The 19,845-nt window shown below is 42.8% G+C and overlaps 1 protein-coding gene across 1 annotated transcript in view; it reads right to left on the reverse strand.

Annotated features, from left to right (window-relative positions):
* The window catches only part of MTMR10 (myotubularin related protein 10), a gene marked incomplete at both ends in the record, with an annotated part of 33,611 nt that extends 20,055 nt beyond the window's left edge, over nucleotides 1–13,556 (reverse strand). The window contains 3 exons of the mRNA XM_079541195.1: nucleotides 556–692; nucleotides 12,238–12,298; nucleotides 13,497–13,556. Of these exons, the coding sequence (XP_079397321.1) occupies nucleotides 556–692; nucleotides 12,238–12,298; nucleotides 13,497–13,556 (258 nt within the window). The remainder of the gene's footprint in view (nucleotides 1–555; nucleotides 693–12,237; nucleotides 12,299–13,496) is intronic.
* Between the last annotated feature and the right edge of the window lie 6,289 nt (nucleotides 13,557–19,845).

Below are 19,845 nucleotides of genomic sequence, written 5' to 3' on the forward strand. Positions count from 1 at the left end.
GGATTTCCAAACATCACTGTATGCTGTGCTGTTCAAAGAAAACCCATTAAGATTTTGAATTTCACACTCCTGCTCTGACAAAGGCTTGGTTTCCTTCTTTTTGCTGTTGCCTCAGCTAAGATGAAAACTTATTTCACAGTTACTTTGTCCTCCTTTCACTAATCCCAACAAAAGCTGAACACATTAAAGGTTTTGCTGATTGACACTTGTGTAAAAAAAGGAACATTCTCAGTTCTCCTCCTCAAGGAGGAACAAGTCTTTATATAATTCCTGCTTCACCTTTCATAAAACCACTTCTCCATGAAGCCTGAATAAACAGAATTAAATAGAGCAGGCTGTAATTCCACCCCAAACTTGCTCCGTTCTTATATTCTTGAGTCAGGAATGGAATAGCAAAGCATTCAGAACAGGACAGTTTAACCACATTGTTCAGCTTGCTTTATGTCAGAAGGGATCATAACTATATCAGCTATGAGACAGATTTTTTTCCCTAATAAAATCCATTTTATCTATTGCATTTGTTGTCATGATGAAGTGACAGAAGTAGTAACAAACCTGTAGTGGCATTGGGTCATCCGTAATAAAGGAAATCTTGAAGTTAGTGCAAACCAGTTTGCCCCACAGGTCATACTGACTTGTATCTGTTGCGATGCATTTTCTCACAAAATTGACTTCATTTACCACAATTTCACCTAAAACAGAGAAAGGGGAGGGAAAAATGTAGCCTACATAAATCTTGGTTTTAAGTTTGCAGTACCAAGAAACCCCCCTTTACTCCATTTCAAGACAGACACAGCTGCTGGGGAAACCTCGAGTTCAATTAACGCCCTCCGTGGGAACGAAAGCATACGCATACAAAAAGCACAGTCAAGAAACCTACCTTTCCAAACCAGGTAACACTGCTTAGTAGTTAAAAGCAAAGAACAAGCCCTTCCTTCTGTTCAGAGACTAAAGCCTGCAATTCCCCATTATTAAAAAGTCACTGTTGAAAGGACATTCTTCAAATGAAAGGCCCACATTCACATCATTCTGCTAGTACTCAATTTACAACTTGAAACTAGTTGGCTACAGTTAAGTATGACACTATTAGGAGCTTTGTAAATTCAGAAAATTATTCTACATGTAGCTTTGCATTTATAAACACACGTTCAGCTGCTTCCATAAAAGAAAAACTGGGAAACAAAACCAGTAAACACTGTTCTTCATTTCAAAGTTTCTACTGTGACCATCTAACGAAGGAGACTAACCACCTCATTTTGCAAAACAGAAGATACAAGCATCAGTTAAAAAACCTTCAACTTACCCAGGACAACCTCTGAAACAAAGAAGTTTACAGGCAAACATAAATGAGAATGACTTTTTTTACTGAAAAAAGTAACTTTCTGCACACAGTGCTACTTTTTAGTTCTACACCAGAGGTTTCTGAAAGCTAACTGGTAACTTCATTCTTCAGGAAGAAAACTTGCTCGCTTATTTCACTTCTATATAGGGCTATCACTTCTGTCATCAACCACTTCCTTCTACTGCTGCCTACTCCAAGCAGTGTAGTAATGGAAACATGTTCAAGGAAAGGGTAATTTCACATTAGCTGTAGAGGTCATTTTTTGTTTGGTTATTTGTGTTAAACAAAGAGTAAGGACTAAAGATCACTGAAGACTAACTTGCTGGGCGTATCATATCTGGACCAAGTTATCTAAGGTGCCACCTCAGAACGTCCTGTGCTTTGCAAGGAAACAGTCAGTTCTTTGGACAGCTAAACTGATGGCAGTAAGCAGTTACCAGTGTGCCCCATGAATACAGATACAGCTCTGAGTAAGTGTGCCATCCCTCTTCTGACAGAGAAGGGGTTACGGCACCTGAGTAACCATAAATTCAAAGATCTCTCCTCAGCATTTCCAGCACTTCGGCACCTGACTTTGGAACCTCGGCACCCTTCCCCAGTCTTGAATTCCAGTCTCTGTGCATGCTTCTCCTCCTAAGCCATTGTACAGTCCACAAATGAACAGCTGAAAAGAGTATCATAGTGGGAAGGCAAAGGAACAAACAGAGAAGGAATGCTCACCTGTATCCAAAGATTTACACTCATGATGAAAAGCTCTACAAAGGAAGGATCTCCAGAAAGAGATCCTTCCCCAGTGGCACTCAGCCCTTAAATGGAGTCCAGGAGTTCCACCCCTACCAGTAACACAGCTGAATTGCCCTCACCTGTGCTCCCAGGGCTGACCCAGTCCTTGCCTCAGGTGATCAATCACAGGTTCAGGCTGGGACTCAGCAGTTTCCATAGAGCCAATCAGCCACAGAGCTGTAACTCGCTCTCTTGTCCACAATATGGTTAGGCATCAGGCTGAAGGTCACTGAGAGCAGCAGCAATGGAGAACCTCCTTTTAGTTCAGCTGTCACACACAAAAGTCTCTTGCACTGACTGTGGCCCAGAGCTGGCAGAATTACAATTAGTGTTCTGGAGGGCTGTCACGTCCTTCCAGTTAGAAGATGTAAGGGGACAAGTCTCACAGACCTACAGTTATCATACTGGGGAACAGTCCTCCTTATGACAGAAGTAGGAAGACTTGGGAAGGTGCTCTAAGGACAGGCTGACGTGCTGAACCTTCAAAATATATTCTCAAATGTGGTTCAATATGCCTCCAAAATTTCAGGAAAGAGTCAATAGCAATTGAAAACAATATGCACCTCTTAAAATGAGGTACATAAAAATGTAGCAGCCTATTTCTAAGCACGGAAATTAAAATATTACAATACTTCTAGCAGAGCCTGGCCTGAAGCCTCTTAACGTCCTGCATTTTTTCCTAACAAGCTACTTGCTTAAGTAACTGCAAAAGCACAAACTGTGTATTTAAGCAATTCCTTCTCACTATTGGTGTTAATCTTCAGCTACTCAGTGCTGAGTTCTCTGCCTGCCAGGCTTCTTCCCTGCTCAGGTCAGTTCTTCCAAACCTAAATATTTACCCTTCTTTCCCCTCTCTCAAATACACTGGTATACCATTGCATTTCTAATTAAAAGATATGGAGAAAGAGAAAAAAAAAAGGCAACACAAGAAGAGAATGTCCAAGATAGGTATTTTCCATGAAATATTTTCTCCTATCTGTTATCAAGTGGAACATTTTCTTACTAGCACACACTCTTGCTCAAAGCACAATTACCAATTACAATTTACAATTACCAATTACAATTACTATTTCCAAGCTATTTTAGTACTTCACGCCTTTGCAAATCTCTTCAATTTGGAACAACTACAGTTTCAAATATGCCCAAAACATCTTTTTCTTCAGCAAAGCTGGTCCCTCTCACTTCCTTCCTCTGTTCCTCATAGTTACATAGCTACACTACAACATGGTCATATCAACCCTGTTTTAGTGCAGCTTCATTTATTCTTATTTCTTCCAACACAAATACATTCTGGATTGTTTGGCCTCACTTGGATCTTCTGTTTTGCACTCCAGTTTCTGTGCCTAGAGCAGAACTGTCTGTTTGGAACACAAGTGTTACAACACACAGCGTACGCATACCGATTTCCACTGAAGGATTCAAACATAACTGCAATAAAGCAGGAGAAGGTTTGCCACAGAAACACAGAATATATGCAGTTTTCAGAAGCCTCAGCAAGCCTGTTTAAATAGCAGGTTTGGAATTTCACGTGGACCCACCACTCATCCCTCCATTAGATGTCTGCAATGAGCAGTACAGGGTGCGAGCCTTCCAAACACAACACACGTTTAAGAAAGTTGCTAAACATAAGTAGTAACGTGTTGGTCTTGCACAATGAAACCTTCTTGTGCTTGTAGTTCAGTAGGTGATTTTGGTATGCGTCAACAACAGAGCTATTCAGAGATATTACGCTGCACATTTTTACAATGTAGCTGTTGCTTTTTTCCAGTAAACAGTCACAAGCTGTTCCAGACACGGAACAGCAGTCAATGCTCCATGTGACTGCAGCAGTCAAAGAACGATCTCGGGAGACAAGAGCAGTTTGTTTAAACTCTGACAGGAAACCAGAAGGAAAATCACAGGCTGCCACCCTTAAGTATAAAGCCTAATAATGATTAATAAAAATATTTCTACTCTGAATGCATGAATCACAAAAATAACAAGAGAGACTGAAAGATTTATCCAACAAACACCTTTCCTGGGAAATACAGCTTCAAAAACTGATCGACTTCAGAAAAATTCTGCTAAGCTTCCCAAAAGCACGCCCAATTTGACCTTCCCATATTTTAGATGTGAAGTGAATTCACGGCATACGTTGTACCTAATCAACCATGATGCACGACCCATTACAAACCAATGAAAACTCAGGAGCAAGCATGCAGGGAGGTAGGAGACAGCAGAGGCAAGACTGGCAGAGCTGAGATCAGCAGCACATCACAGCTGCAGGGCAACAGCTCCCTTTGCTCACCCACCCTGGGCCTAAGCTTGGTCCAGTATTCCTTGGTCAATAGCAATTACACCCAATTAAGGAAGCAGAAAAGCAGCCTTTGTAAAAGACAAAGCCTAAAAAGTTCACAACAGTAAAAGAGTTATTTCAACCTGTCATTTACCCATTAAAGATAAGCATTAATAAGCTCACTTGTATTTACAAAGATGCAAGTCTAAAACTGTTCCAAAATGATTGGCAAATAATTAACTTCAGTTTGAGCAGAAGTTTTCAAAAAGAAAAATGTCATTAATAAGCAACTGAAATCAGCAGCATTCTCCTCCTTTCAGCTGCCTTTTCTCCTGTAGCACACGGGATAGGTTTATTAGCATGCTCTCAGCATTCGGATGTAAATGCCCCTAATCCATCCCTACAAGGAACGGTCTGGTCGGTGTGCTCAACCCCTTACAAACTTCAAGAAAAGTATTTGCAAGCTCATAAAATAATCATTTTTCTAATTTTCACGAGTTCTTACGGTGAATTTAGGGATGAAGGTACGGCGAAGACAAAAAAGCTTCACAACAGGTATCAACCACTTTTTTCCTCTCTACTGTTTTCCAGTATTTTCACAATTACTTATGAAATAATCTACATCACTTAAGTTTCTGTGCACCTGCAGAATGCAAAGTAAAAATAAAAGTACAGCTCAGTACTGCGACTACTGGGGAGCAGAACATAACCTCATTGTTGTCTATCTGCATTCATTTCAAATAGGAGGACCTCACTTTTCTGTCAAAAAAACCTTGCTCGCCACTCACAGGAGAGGAGTGTTTTTAATGCACAGCACCAAAAGAGCTTGCTTTGTCAACGTGATTTAGAAAAATTGTTATTAAAATATCATATATGAATACTATAGTTTTTCTTGTGTGCTAACAAAAAGTCGAGCACAGCAAGCTTCTTCAAATTTCAGAAACAGCGAGGAAAAATGTAGCAAAAACAAAGATTGCTTGGTGAAAGTCTTCAAAAAAGAACTATTCCATCCCTGGAGCTGCTCAGGAAATGTCTCAATGCAATACTGAGGGACACGGTTTAGTGGGGAAATGTTGCTGGTAGGTGGATGGTTGGTCTGGATGGTCTTGGAGGTCTCCAGCCTTCCTGATTCCATGATTTTATTCTTCTAAGGTTCACAACTGCAGGAGTAGAAAGGGCATCTGCGTAATAGCAGCTGTGAGCCTTACCAATGAAACTGACCATAAGAGGAATCTGTATGCACACCCCATTGGACAGGCAGTGCAGGACGTGGGAACATAAAGCAGCCACTCAGCAGTTCAAGTGACCAGAAGAGAATATCCATCCATTACTAGGAACGCTCCATTAGTGACCAGACCCAGAGCAAACTGCTGCAGCAGCTCAAAAATCCAATGACACTTACAGAATTGCTTTAATCCAGCATAAACCTGTAACACAGCTCACATTCACTCCCAGCTCAACCCTTGTGCTGGCACTGCCATTTGTGAGACTTGCTGACTGCAGAGAACTGATCCAGCTGAAAATTCTAACTACGCATTTTTCTTCCTTTTTTTGTCAGTCCTGATTTTAACTGAAATAGCTCTGATCTGGTTTGTGCTACAGGAGCACTGAACAAGTGTCAGCACGAAGCTGTTAACAGGAACACACCTGTGATTGTGCAAATCAAATAATAAACTGCTCTTCTTGGCATCAGTATGGATTTTTAGGCTGAACTGAAACAATCCTACCAACAAAAAACATAAAAGGTTTAGCACTGAGTTGGTCCCAGTTCCATAACACAGTAGGGAAGCTGGCGAAGAAGGAAAGTGTTTTGTGTTTTGCATATTTTTAGTCTGGCTACATAAACTACAGATCCCCAAACCCTGTCGTTGTTTACACATACTGTAACCCATAACAATTTGAGATAATTGCAGTTCTCATCCTGTTACTTTATCACAGTGTCACCAACAGAAGAGGCTGTTGTGAACCTGTAAAATACTTATGGGACGAACATAAATTACTCAGGGTTGGCTTAAGAATAAGTAGGTCAATAGAGACATGTACACTTCTTGAGAATTAGTCTGCTGAAAACTTCTTTTACTGGAAATAAATACAACTGCTGCAAGTCCAAAAAGCAGCTGTTTGGTCAGCTGATAACCCGAAGCCTTCAGTAACATTTTATTCCCTTTCTGGCCCCTATGACATGTGGCACTAATGGACTTCTCTGTAGGATGTGCAAGGAGAAACATTAAAATATTCTATTTTAAAGCACATCTGGACAGTTTCCTTACTGCGCTACAGCTAAGCAAATATGAAATAATCTTTGTACATATTACAAACACTTAAAACATATTACTAGTCAGAAACCTTAATAAATACATGCTATGTATTCACAAAGAAAGCAGAACAAACTGACTCCCCGCAGTACAATCCACTCATAAGGCAGTATTTGGAATTTAGATTCTACTTGCAGACTGCTTCGGTACGATGCCATGCCATAAGAAATAAAAAAAGCCTAAACAAAACCAAGACAGCAGTTAACTGAACCCAAAGCATGGGTTTACTGAGTCCAGCAAACAAACTTAAGAACTATAACTGCAGAGTGCATTTAAAATACACTTACTGTAAGTGATACCTCAATCGCTCTAAATATAAGTAAAATGCTTGGTTTGTTTTTAAACTTCTTGCATGTGAAAGAGAAGTTTTCTGAAAGCTGCTGGTTCTGTTTTCAAGTCTAGAATTATTTAAATAATTTACTTTAATTAAAGACTCACATCAGGAAAAAGCCCCCAACTCTGCAACGTCTTCATCAGCTGCACGAGCAAGAGAGCCTTGGTTAAAAAACAAGTGCTGGAAATGGCCATCAACAGTTGAGTATGCTTTGGAAACGATCAGTGCTGGGGTTCATACAAGTTCAGTTGAGCTCTCAGCATCAATTGGCCTTCTCTGTTCACCACCCACAAATGAATAGATGTAATATATCAAGCAATACGTGTCTGAACATCAACAATTTGTCCATGAACATAATGGGAAAGGCACTGGCAGTAACAGCATTATGACTTGCACTCTATGGCTCAAACAATCCCAGTTTCCTCTCAGAGGTGTTAAAACAAAGAGATTACTTCTAGTACACAAATCTCTGGGGTACACACTAAGCTCAGTGACTCGGACTCCATTTCTTGCCTCACTGTCACAGTGCTGGCAGCTGTATCACATCACAACACCATCACTGCTCTCAACTCTGGGATGCCACAAACCAAACGAAAATGCCAAGAAAGGCACAGCAGCTCAAAGCAGTCACGAAGGAATGAATGTACCTGGTGTACTACATGCCATGGTGAGTCACCAGAATGTACTTTCCCCCTCCTATCACAAGATGTGTTGCAGTTGTTCTGGAATACGATTCAACATTTTAAGGATTTGCAAAGCAGAGAAAAAGTAGAAAAAGAGCTGGGAGCTAAATCAAAGGAGAATCACACACTTCTAAAAGATTAAAGCTTTCCATGATAGTCTTAAAAGATCCCACAATTAAACCTCTGTAGTCAGCTGCTGATCAAAGGGCATACAGATACAGAACCAATAAGGAGGAAACCAAAACAAAAGAGAAGGTGAAGCCAATCAGACTGGTATTTACTACATAAAAAAAATGCATATACATTGGTGAAAATCTTGAACAAGCAATTACACCTCAGCCAGAACACAGCACAGGAAAACATTCAGAGGAAATCATGTGTGAGACAAGGAGGTGATCCAAGACATCTTGCATGGCTTCACCAAGGGCAAATCGTGCCTGACCAATCTAGTGGCCTTCTGTGATGGAGAGGTAGCACTGATGGACTAAGGAAGGGCAACTAATGTCACCCACCTGGACTTGTGCAAGGCCACTGATTTGACCCTGCACCACATCCCTATCTCTAAATTGGAGTGATTAGGATTTGAAGGGTGGGCTGATGGACAAGGAGTTGGTTGGAAGGTCACAGCCAGAGGGCTGTGGTCAATGGATCCATGTCCAGGTGTCTTGAGACTGGTGCTCTTCAACATCTTTATCGATGACACGGACAGATCAAGCATACCCTCAGTGGGTTTGCTGATGACACCATCAAAGAAAAAGGAAAATCCTGCTAGGAGAATTAAATATGAAAACAGTCTCTGCAACACCTCACTTTGAGCTACTCTGAAATGAAAACACCATGCCACGCACTGAAGTAAACAGAGAAGGCAGAAGAAGCAGACTGACACTGACTTCTGCATCTGACCATGAAATATGGCACAAGAGACTGTGAGTAACTGTTCTGCCTGTAATTCAAAGCCAGTAATACCTTAATGTGAGCAGGTCAAATGATCAATATATGATACACTAAGTCAGTTCATTTCTGTAATGTTACTGTATAAGCTTTTAAAAACAATGACAACTATTTCTAGCTGGTGTGTAAAGCCTTACAGATAGCAAATATTACCTTAATGTATTAACAGATTTGCACACAGAGCACTACTTCAAAATAATTACTACAAGTGGGTATTAAGATTCAGGAGGGACAATCCTTTTCTCATTCTTAATCGGATGTTCCAGAAGCTAGGTGATCTCCTGCAGAGCAGCTTGTGAGGACCTTTATGCCTGATCATGCCCACAGCACAGGGATACTGGACTGGTCCTTCAGCCATCCATGTATTGCCCTTCTCCGTACAGCTTTTCATTAAAATCACACAAATATACACTGCAATATATTCCAGCAAAGTTGCACAATTTTGTTTGAATGCTTTGGTTGATGTCTCAAAAATGCTAGACACTGATGTGGAAAATAGGCTACAGTTTATTACCAGAACAAAAACACACCCTCAAGCTTCAGCTAAGTATCAATAACGATGGCTGTATCACACTCTGAACTCTCCCCAGAGCACTCAAGTAATTACTTACTACCTGGGCAAGTCACTTTTATGAGCTTGTAGCAGGCTACTTGCCACTCCTCTATTTTCCCTCTCGGATAGCTAAGAAACCAAGCTATGCAAATAAAGCAGAAAAATAAGTGGAACTGTTGCACAGGTCAACTCTTTTAGTAAATCAAGCAAAAGAGTTTTGATCAGAGAACAAGACTAGTAGAATGGCATTATAGAAAGAAAAAAATACATTTCTTTAACTTCTAAAATGTTATAAAGTGTTTCGGAGTGAAGTCATACCGAATTCTATAAAATCCCTTGCTTTTTACCACAGCTGTATCAGTGTTGCCACTAACTACCAATGTTTTCACTTGTTTGAAAAAAAAAAAAAAAAAAAAAAAAAGCCATGTTGCTTTTGTAAAAGCCACACCTTCCTCAGGGCAGGCCGCCCCACAAGAATATAGGCTTTTGTTCCAAAAGCTGAAGACATCCATCTATTGCTCTACGAACCCAAGGGAAAATTGAAAACGAGTTATACAGGTTCAAAGTTGATGCCAATATAAATTCCAACATTTATTTCTGTTATTGGTTTTCTTTTTCGAAATAAAAGCCTCTTCGTTTTGTAACTTGACTCATCATATTTCCACGCCTGGAACTCCCTTTCCTAACCTCCACTGCATAAAAATACAAGTTAGAGAGTAGGCTATTGAATTAGCTATAGCCCTTCTTTTGAATTTCAGTAAATTACTATATCAAAATCATTATATTTTAGGAACCTGATATTCAATGCAGCTACATGCAGTTTTTGAGGATTGCTAAAGTGATTAATTAACAGCTTGTGCTGATATTTATTTTCAGAGTAACTCCTTAAAAAGCCAGCCAATTAAAGGAGCATAACCAACATTCAGCCGCTCAGGTTTGACTGTTTTTAACAGCAAAAGCAATTTCACTCAACTGTTAAAGACAGGATATTAGGAATCCTATACTCAAACTGTATTTGCAGGGGAGTACAAGTCAGCTTTAATGCAATTAAATGCGCTGGAACTTGGCCAGAAACTTATGACAAATCCAAAAGCCAGTCTGCCCAACAGTACAATGCGTACTTGTTTATACACTTTTCTTCTGCACCATTTGATGACAAAAACAAAAAAGTGCACTCAGGCTTCTGCTTAAATGAAACTCTTCCTGTTTAAAGTTAACTCATCTTAAATAAGTCACTTCTAAGCTTCACCACGCCCTTGTACAGACCAAAAGGTTTAGCCAGAACTGTAGCTGTATGGAGCCCTGAATTTTATTACGGAATAATTCAAAATAGCATCTCAGAATGATACAGAGATAGAAGTTTTAATTCCATGGTCTGAGTCCCACTCTTCCAATCGCCTGCTATACTAACAAAGGCAACTTACCACAAGTGTCCCACAAGCAATCAAACGCTGATTTCACAGACAAGGGAAATGAGAAATGTTGCAAACGTGGGATAAACAAAAGCCAGCTGGGAAAAAACAAACCCCCTCAGCATCAGCTGAAGTTAACTTCAGAGTTTCACAAGGGAAGAATTGGCCACACAGCAAAAAAGTTACTGCGAACGAGCTGTTTTCTATAGCTGCTCACACAAGCCCACAGCAAAGGCAAGAGGTGTTACATTTTGAGAACAGCAATTTCTTACTGCCTTGCATTTACTGTGTAACATCTCAGAGAATAACATGCAGTCACTTCCTCGTGAGTCAAAGGCCTTGGATGAATAACAACTAAGCAGCAAGATGCCAAGTGTTAAACAGAAGTTTAGCAAGCATAGAAACGCAACTATGTCAAACACCAAGCAGTCCTAGCAACATATCTTAGGGCACTTCTATTATTTTTCTTCATTAAAGAGTTTCAGTGAGCTGATATTTACTCTATCACCTGAATGTCTTCTACCAGGTTTTGGCCTCTTCAGGGGCCTCACCAGACCATACCACAAAGCAATTAGTACACTTCACGAACAACAGTTCAAAACAAAGCAGTAAGGGAAATAATTTTCAATAGCAACTTTTTAATTCTTTTAATTCTTTTTTAATTCTATTGACTATCTTGAAAGTTACCACCTTTATCAGATTAGACAACTTGATCGCAATAGGTTCCACATCATGTGTGTAAATTCACCTTTGGTAACATACTCTAAACACTAAGAAAAACCCTTTATGCAGTTCTGTTTTGACTGTTTTAACTTAAACATTACACTGAGAAACAACAAGATTTTGAGTTGGCCAAGCATACTGCTGTGATTAACGTAATCATGAGAACAGGTGACTCTTCTTCTCCTATCTGAAAAAGGCTTCAGGAAATCCTCATCGATCAAACTGCCATTTACCAAGCATTATTTCTCATTTAAAATGTGGAAGAGCAAACCCCTTAGATTTTTGCAACTATGAACAGTACTGAAACATTGCTTTTCTGATTCACATATTAATTCACCAGATCCAAAATCATGTAACAGTTGGATATCAAGAGTAAGTGAATAAAGATGGTATCAGAAGTCTTCTACAAGTCAATCATGCCTACTCAGAGGAAGTTCTAGACATACTTTCCTTTAAACAAAGGAAGACCACAGAACATGCTTTAGCAGTGCGTACTGCATGCCTTGAAAGTCTGACTACCTAAAAAATCCTGATTACTGGAAGATTCTTCTGGAAAGAGTCACAAAAGTAACAAAATTCGCAACAGTTCCATATGTCATACTTGCAGTAAAACAAAGACATTACTCTACACCCCAGCAAAATTCCATAAGTGTTTGTTAAGCATTTCAGCTTTAGGTAAACAGGTTAGACAGCTCCCTACAGACTACAGTGACAGCAGATTTCCCTATTGAGTTTTATTCCTTTGAGGTGCATGCTACAATTAAAATAGGGGAAAAAATTTACACATTACCAATTCTATTAAAAGAAACAGAAGTCATCAATATATCTCTATTGAGATATCTGTCAAATTCCTGGTTTATGCCTACCTGGCAAAAGTACTGGTTCCAGTTTTTTAATCCTGGGTTCTGAAGTTATATGGTCTTCACTCTGGGGAAGGAAAAAAAAAAGGGGGGGGAAGTTTAAAAAAAAAAAAATCACAATTTTGCAACAAGATACAAGTTTATTTGCGCAAAGGAGAAAGTTCTTCTTTGAACTCAGAGCTTATTTTTAAAAGAGAGTCTCTAATCATAGTAACAGCTTTCTGTAATGCTATCAACAGGCTGCAGACGTGCAGCTCCATACTAAAAGGATGTTATAATACTTTAAGTGCTAACTTTTTACTAACCACGTAACTCAGGACACAGTAAGTCAGAAGATAATAAAAACCACAAAAGCTTGAGTCCTACAACAAGCTCCATACAGACACAGGCATTCAGATTCGCACAAAACTCCCTGCTGGCTTTTGATGTGAGTGACTTTCTTGGCCTAGGAAGAATTCCCTAAAACCAAGCCTAGAACATATCTACCTGCATTTTAGTTCCAAATTTTAACAATAAAAACCCTTGTGTAAGAAGATGGGAACCCTCAGCACAATAAGCTCAGTGCTCACTCACCTCTCCTATACTGAAAGTGGTACCGACACCTTCCAGGACCAACAGTCCCAGAACTACACAACCCCGGTGCTTCACTTTTACTAAGTTTCTCTGAAAAAGCAAAGCCGAATCCACCTGCCAATTGTGCTGCTACAGCCAGGCTGCCCAGCTCTCTGCAGATACATCTTTATCTCTACGGATAAAGAAATGACTGTCAATGCCATAGCGCTCTCTCAGCTCACACAAGAAATCCCAGCAGTTTTACTGTGATTTTCTTCTTCGTGCCACCAGCCAAACGTTGCAAGTGAAACAAACGATGGCCACAGTGAAAGGAACCGCTCTCACCGCGGGTGGGTTTCTGCAGGTGAGGCCGCTGCCGCCCAGCACAAAGGCACGCCGCTTAGCTCGGGAGCCAGCTGTCCCAGGAGCTGGAGCACTGCTCCAAGCTGAGAGCCTCGCACGGGTGGGTTTAACGGACACGAAGCCATGCTCGTGGCCAAACTGGACTCATCTCCACACACCGCCGTGAGCTTTTGTTCCTCCACGCACGGGGACCCCCCGGGGCCAGCAGGTGCCGCTCCCCAAGGCCAGGCTCGGGGCGGGCAGCTCGGAGCAGCGCCTCAGGGCCGGGAGGGAGGCGGCCCGGGAGGGAGGGCAGCGCCGGCGGCGGCCCCGGGTAAGAGCAGGGCGGAACGGGGATGAGAAACTGTTACCTGAGGCAGCGGCAGAAGGTACGACTTGAAGGTGGGTTTGGGAGGCTTGAGAGAAAACATCGTGGCTACCGCCGGGAATCCCGGAGGGCTGGCAGGCGGGGAGGAGCCGGCGGGTAGGGCCGCGCCGTGCCGAGCCGAGGAGGCCCCGTCCCGCGGGGGCTGGGTGCCGACAGCCGCCGGCGGAGGCCCGGCGCCCCGCAGCCACCCGGGGCGGCGCGTTCCGTCACGCGGCGGCGGCCTCGGCGGGCGGCGGCGTAGGCGGCCCCCGCGTGCCCCCCTTCCCCAAGGGAGGAGTCAGCGGCCTGGGCGGGCCCGGCCTGGGGCTGCCCCCAGCCCTCATGGAGCCCCCCGCGGCTCCTCCGCCTCCCCGCGGCGCAGCCTTCCCGAGCGGGGCCCGGCGGCTCCCTACGGCCGGCGGCGGGCGGGCAACGGCGGGCGGCAAGCAGAGGCGAGCTGCGCCGGGGCGGCCATCTTGGGCAGAGGGGGCGGGGAGCGGCCTTCCTACGGCGGCGCGCAGGGGCCGGGCGGCCAAGGGCGGGAGGGGCCGCTACACCGCGACGGGGCGGCTGCCGGAGTCGGGCCTGGAGTGGGGCGGCGGGCGGTCGGAACCGAACGGAACCGAACGGAACCGAACGGAACCGAACGGAACCGAACGGAACCGAACGGAACCGAACGGAACCGTCGGTCTCGGCTCGCTGTCCGCTGACCGGGCAGTCCCCATGAGCCCCGCTGGTGGGAGCTGACGGCGCTTCTTAGGAAGCTACTTTTTTGATCGTTGTAGAATGGCTTAGTTTCGAAAGAGACCTTAATGGTCGTCGAGTTATAGGTTACAATAAAGTACGTCAACTCATTTTCTTTGTGGAATCGCAATCGTCACAAGATGATTGGCATCTTCTAAGCAGCGGAGCGTGCCAGCAGCTTTCATTTTGTGTTCTCAGGGGGCCGTGCGGCCCTTCACTCCTTAAACCATTCACATTCACGAGCGCCCTGCCTGCTCCCGGTGCGAGGATCGCTCCCTCGACCCGCCGTGCCCCTCAGCGCCCTGCTGTCACCCTGCCATGGGGAGCTCCCATGTCCCTCCGGCACAGCCGGGAGCCTGGCGTGTGTTGGCTGCATCACCAACTGGTGAAAAAATAAGAGGTAGATGGGGGTGCTCACCTGTGTGTGTGCACCAGCTCTTGTAACAGGTAAAGCAGCTGAAATAATTTCTGAATTGTTCCTCAGTGAGTAAATCAGGAATTTGGAAACGAACGGGTACTATGCTCTCTCACAGCTCTCGTGTTCTGTAACAGAAAGTTGTGCAAATTGCAGATGTCACGAGCTGACTGCCATGGGCTAGAGAAGGGCCGACGTTTGCATTCAAGGTGAGGGCCCCATACACTATAACACAACAGATAAGGGGCAGAAATAGCAGTGATATTGTTACCCACTTCCTGCAGTAGAATGCTGTTATTTCTGACCAGAAAGAAAGTAGCTGTTGGTTACAAAATCTTCCCCATTTCCTCCCTCACCCACCAGCGTGTGCTTCCAGATGAGTGAAGGGGAATTTGCTTGCAAAGCCTCCCATGGGCACAGCCTGGTCTCTGGGCAAGCACTGAGAGCCTGCATCTGTCCCTGCCTGTCATGAGAGGAAAGAGACACAAAAGGCAAGGTTTGGAGGCACGATATTAAAATGTAGACAAAAGAAGAGGATTTTGATGCTTGGAAGCTGTGAAACATCTCTGCATAAGGCCTGCAAAGGGAGGCTTTTATTGTAACCCAGGGTTGTCTCAGATAATTAGCTTTAAAATCTAACTCCAGCATGAATAAACTAATGCTACCAAGTTCATAGCCAAGTTGTGGCTATGGAACGTTAAGCACATCTTGGTGCTGCCCTGGGTTGCTGCCACAGGCACCTTTTGCTCATCACATTAAACATGTGAACAGCTGGAGAGAGCAGGTGCACATCTTCAACCACAGAATTCCCTTCAGTGAGGTGCACCTGCTGGTGCTGCCCTGCTGCCAGTGTGCTGGAATGAAGGAGCTGGGGATCTGTGGGCTGGCTGTGAGCTAGGCATAGGTCACGGCAAGGCTCGTGGGATAGGGCCATGAGCAGGAGGCCAGGACTTGCCAAAATAATCATCAGTACAGTATGTGGGCACTGTAGCCTCACTTGATTGAAAATGGTGGGTGTTGGGTTTGTTTGTTTGTATGTTTTTGCTGTTTTTCTCTTAACAGCTCACATTTAAGACATCAGTAAAGGCCTGCTGCAGTATAATAGTAATTTAACATCACCACAACATAAAGACAGTAAAGAATTAGAAGACTCCAAGAGAACAGAAATATTTTTAGGCCCAAAATTACACATGCAACGCCCAGCATCTACCACAAGATCAAGGTCTTCCCTTGCTGCAGTTAACAGGAAACACATCATACAGTGTTATGTGTTCAGTGAACAAACAGACTTTAGGGCACCATCCAGATGCCCTGACTAAAATGCAAAGACCCACCAATGGGAAGAGGTTTGCTTGAACAGTGAGGAGGGGAATGAACCACCAACACCTGCCTAGGCTGAGGAAGGAAATGTGTGCATACATTTAGAACTGTGCAGCAGCTCAGGGCAGAACACCAGCAAAGACCTCCACAACCATATACTATGCTTGGACTTTCAGGCAGAGAAGATGAACACAAACATATCCAGGACTTTTTTAGAACAAGTGCAGCTGTTTGCCCAAGGGTCCCACCTGTACAAAATTAGTGGACAATTCCCTTCATTTACTTTTACATGTAAGGTTTATATTTTATGTTGAAAAATCATTGTCTAAGTGTCACTGTGTAATGTGTGTGATGTTGGGCTCTGCTCCTTTCCGTTTTAGATGCATTGTGCTACAGAATCTGCTAGAATCTACTATCAATAATGAGTGCCTGACAGTGCCGTGAGTGCAAGCCATAGCTCCCCTCCTGCTGGTGACTGATCCCCTTTCATAAGCTAAATCCCTTGGATGTTTGATAAGTGAGAAACCCTGCAGGGACTTGTCCTCATCTTTATTCTTGTAAGTTTTTTATTATTCAGAACACTGTTGAAAGAAAATTAAAATCAGGAAAAGGGTAGGAGAAAGCAAGGGGGAGAGGAGGGGAGAAACAGTCCAAATCAGCTGGGCTTAAAAATTACGTATAACAAATTTGCCAGTATGATTAAACCTGTCAATTATTATTATCAAATTAGAATTACAAGATCATCCCTGCATGCCTTAGATGCCTTCTAAGAAGTGGCTGTAAAGGCAGTTTTACTTGAGGGAATGAGCATTTCAAAGAAGGACTGGACTGACATTCGAATGGCAGTGCTGTTCTGAAAATGCGTAAACTCAGTAAAGTTCTCTGTAAACATAAGATCACAAGATTTGTGAGGGTTATTGTTGGAACTGGTCACAAGTTGTCACTGGAAGAGTTTTATGCTAGTGGGAGGAGAATGCTGATTTTACAGAAGTGAGTATTTTGGAGGAGCAAGTTAATTCTGTCTCAACTTGTGGTAGAATACAAGCAGACAGAGCAGTTAGGAGGTAAGAGAGGCAGAGCCAAACACAGCAGACAGGCAAGGCAGGTAGGGCAGGGCACGTGAGGCAGGCAGGCAGGACAGACAGGGAAGTCCACTGAATCCCCTGACTACCACCTTTTGGCAATGCACTCAACTGTCTGCCCACCTCCAACCATTCTGTCTTGCCTCACTTGCTCACTGTTTTCAAACAGTTCTGAAAATAGTTTCTGAAAATAGTTTCATCTTATCAAAGCAGTCCTGAAAGAAAGGAGGGAAGCTACCTAGGGAACAAAGTCAGTGGATCTGAAAAGGATTCAACTGTCCATTTTTATTTCAACAGTTTTTTTTTAATGGCACTTTTGACACAGTGCAGTTATTTTCATTGCTAAAACATTAAGTTAACTCCCATATGCTAGATTGGCCAGGACCCTTACACTTTTCCACTGTCATGACCACCCCAGACCAGCTTGGCCAGCTTTCCTGGTGGTATCAGACCCCACATGCTGAGTGCCAGTTTTGTGAAGCCTCATATACAGTGCAAATTACTTGTAACAGTGAGATATCTAGGATATTTATCTGCTTACCTATGGCTGTGGTGTGTAACTTGCTGTATTAACTGCACATCAGTTCAGGTATCTTCTTGAAAATTCTGGTAAAACCTCACAAATGAGCTCTGTGGTTAGAGAACCACTTTGGTTTATGCAATGCTGGAGGTCTAGGGTTAAATAAGAACAGCCTTTCATAACGATCCTTTTTGATCTCAGCAGATTATGGAATGTCTTTCATTAGACATGTTCAAGAACAGGTTAGACCACCATCTGCCACTGATGCTATCATGGCAGTACTGAACTCACTTCATTGTTGATGATCTGTCTCTTCCAGGCCTGTATTTCTGTGGTAACTTAAGGGTTTCATAGCATAATGAAGAATAGTTCAACTATTGATTTGCACTCCAGGACACATGGATGCACATGTTGTGTGATTTCTGAGCTTAGCAATGTGGCCAGAGCTACAGCAAATATGTGGCAAGTCTGCAAAATCAGGGATTCACTGATGAAAGTTTGTTGTATATTCAATTGAAAACATTGCAGTTTATTGCTTCACCTGGACATCTCCCTACTTGTTCACTCAATAGTCTGCACATTCGGTGTGTCATAACTTCGAGTCAGAAATGTGGGACTTTTGCTGGAGACTTGTGAGGACAACAGCCTTACAGGTCCATATTAACTCCTGTGGAAAATAACCATTATGTCTTAATTTAACTTTATTAAGTCTAAAAAATCTCTTTTCTGGGTGTCTTTGATGAAGATTCAACAGAAGAATTTGTTAAACGTTATTTACACAAAGCAGCAACCTTGATACTCTTGGCCAGGATATGCAAAATATATAAAAACTATGCAAAGGTTTTAGTTTCTTGAAGGAGGGAAAAAAGGAACACACAGGAGGAAAAAAAAGAAACACAAAAAAATCCCACTACTTTTAAAGGCATATCTGTAAAGTGGAGGTAGTATTCTCAAATGTGGGCGTTTAATGATGTTGAACTTTGCTGTATCGTATAAAGGTACTTTTCTTGTTAATCACTATGTATGTATTACTTGCCTGGAGTTATTTGGAGCTATTAATTGGTACAACGTTCCACCTTGGCTTGCACTATTTAACATAGGTAATGTGGTAATGTGATAATGACTCTCAGATTAACAGTGTTTCTAAACTAGAGCCCAATTTTAATTCACAGTAATGTTTGAAGTCTATCAGTCTGATGAGGCAATAACTTGCTAAGCACAGCAATCCAGTTAGTACAAAAAAAGAGAAATGCTGACGTCTAGAATCAGGGAGGATGAAGTGCTGCATTTTTGTAGAGGTTTTAGTGCTGTGGAGACAAAGGAGGAGCAGGAAGATGGGATGATGCAATTCCTTTAGCACCAAGCTCCTAACCGCTTTGGCTGAACAAATGCAAACACTAATTTATTTAAAGCCTGTTACGAAGACTTACCTTACGGAAAGATGCAGGACATCAACCATAAAGTACCATTATGCACTATCAAGTTTTGTTTCTGTGGATTAGGCTCGAAGTTGAAAGAAGTAAAAGACATGCAATTTAAGGGAATTATTCTAAAGTCTGCAGTTTGTCAGCATGGAATCCAAACTCCTGGTGCCTGTTGGTTTTTGATTGCCCAACCTCTCTGGGTCTGACACTGGAAGAAATGAGCATTCAATAGCCCAGTCAAGCTGAGGCTTAGCTTTACATCTGTTTGCCCTTCTGCTTGATGCTGGATCTCATTATTAAGATCAACAAGTTGAAATATCAGCTCAGGTGACCGCTGCATGCAGTAGAGCATTCATCAGCAGTGGCTGTAGGGAGAGGAAAGCACTTTCTGGTGTAAGGTAGCCTCACAGCTCAATTCATAGAGCACCGTCTGTCAGTGACAGGCCACAAGCATTCTGCTGTCTTTGCAAGGCCTGAGTCTTGTCAGGATTGCTTTATCTGAACTTGTCTCAACCTGCCTGGAGCTGTGCCTTGGCTTGTTCATCTGTGAAAGCAATTTTTAGAATGAGTAGAAATTTCAGGCATAACATGGACTTACAGGCCAGTGAAGAGAACACTGTTCAGTCTGTTAGCAAATATAAAATGCTCCTACAAAGGCAAACGAAGAGTGAGGGAAAAGACACCATCAACGTCACAGACACCCTAGTAAAGATGGGCTGTCAGAGTACTGACAGCTGGCAATATTTCCTTTCTACTCTCATTGCCAGAAACCCTTAGACCCTGAAGATCAGTGCAAATGCAAGGAAAACATCTACGAAAAAGGGGCAGATAGTAGGAAGCATGTGTAT

This window comes from Tetrao urogallus (genome assembly GCF_951394365.1).
Source record: "Tetrao urogallus genome assembly, chromosome: 11".
Taxonomy (NCBI): Eukaryota; Metazoa; Chordata; class Aves; order Galliformes; family Phasianidae; genus Tetrao; species Tetrao urogallus.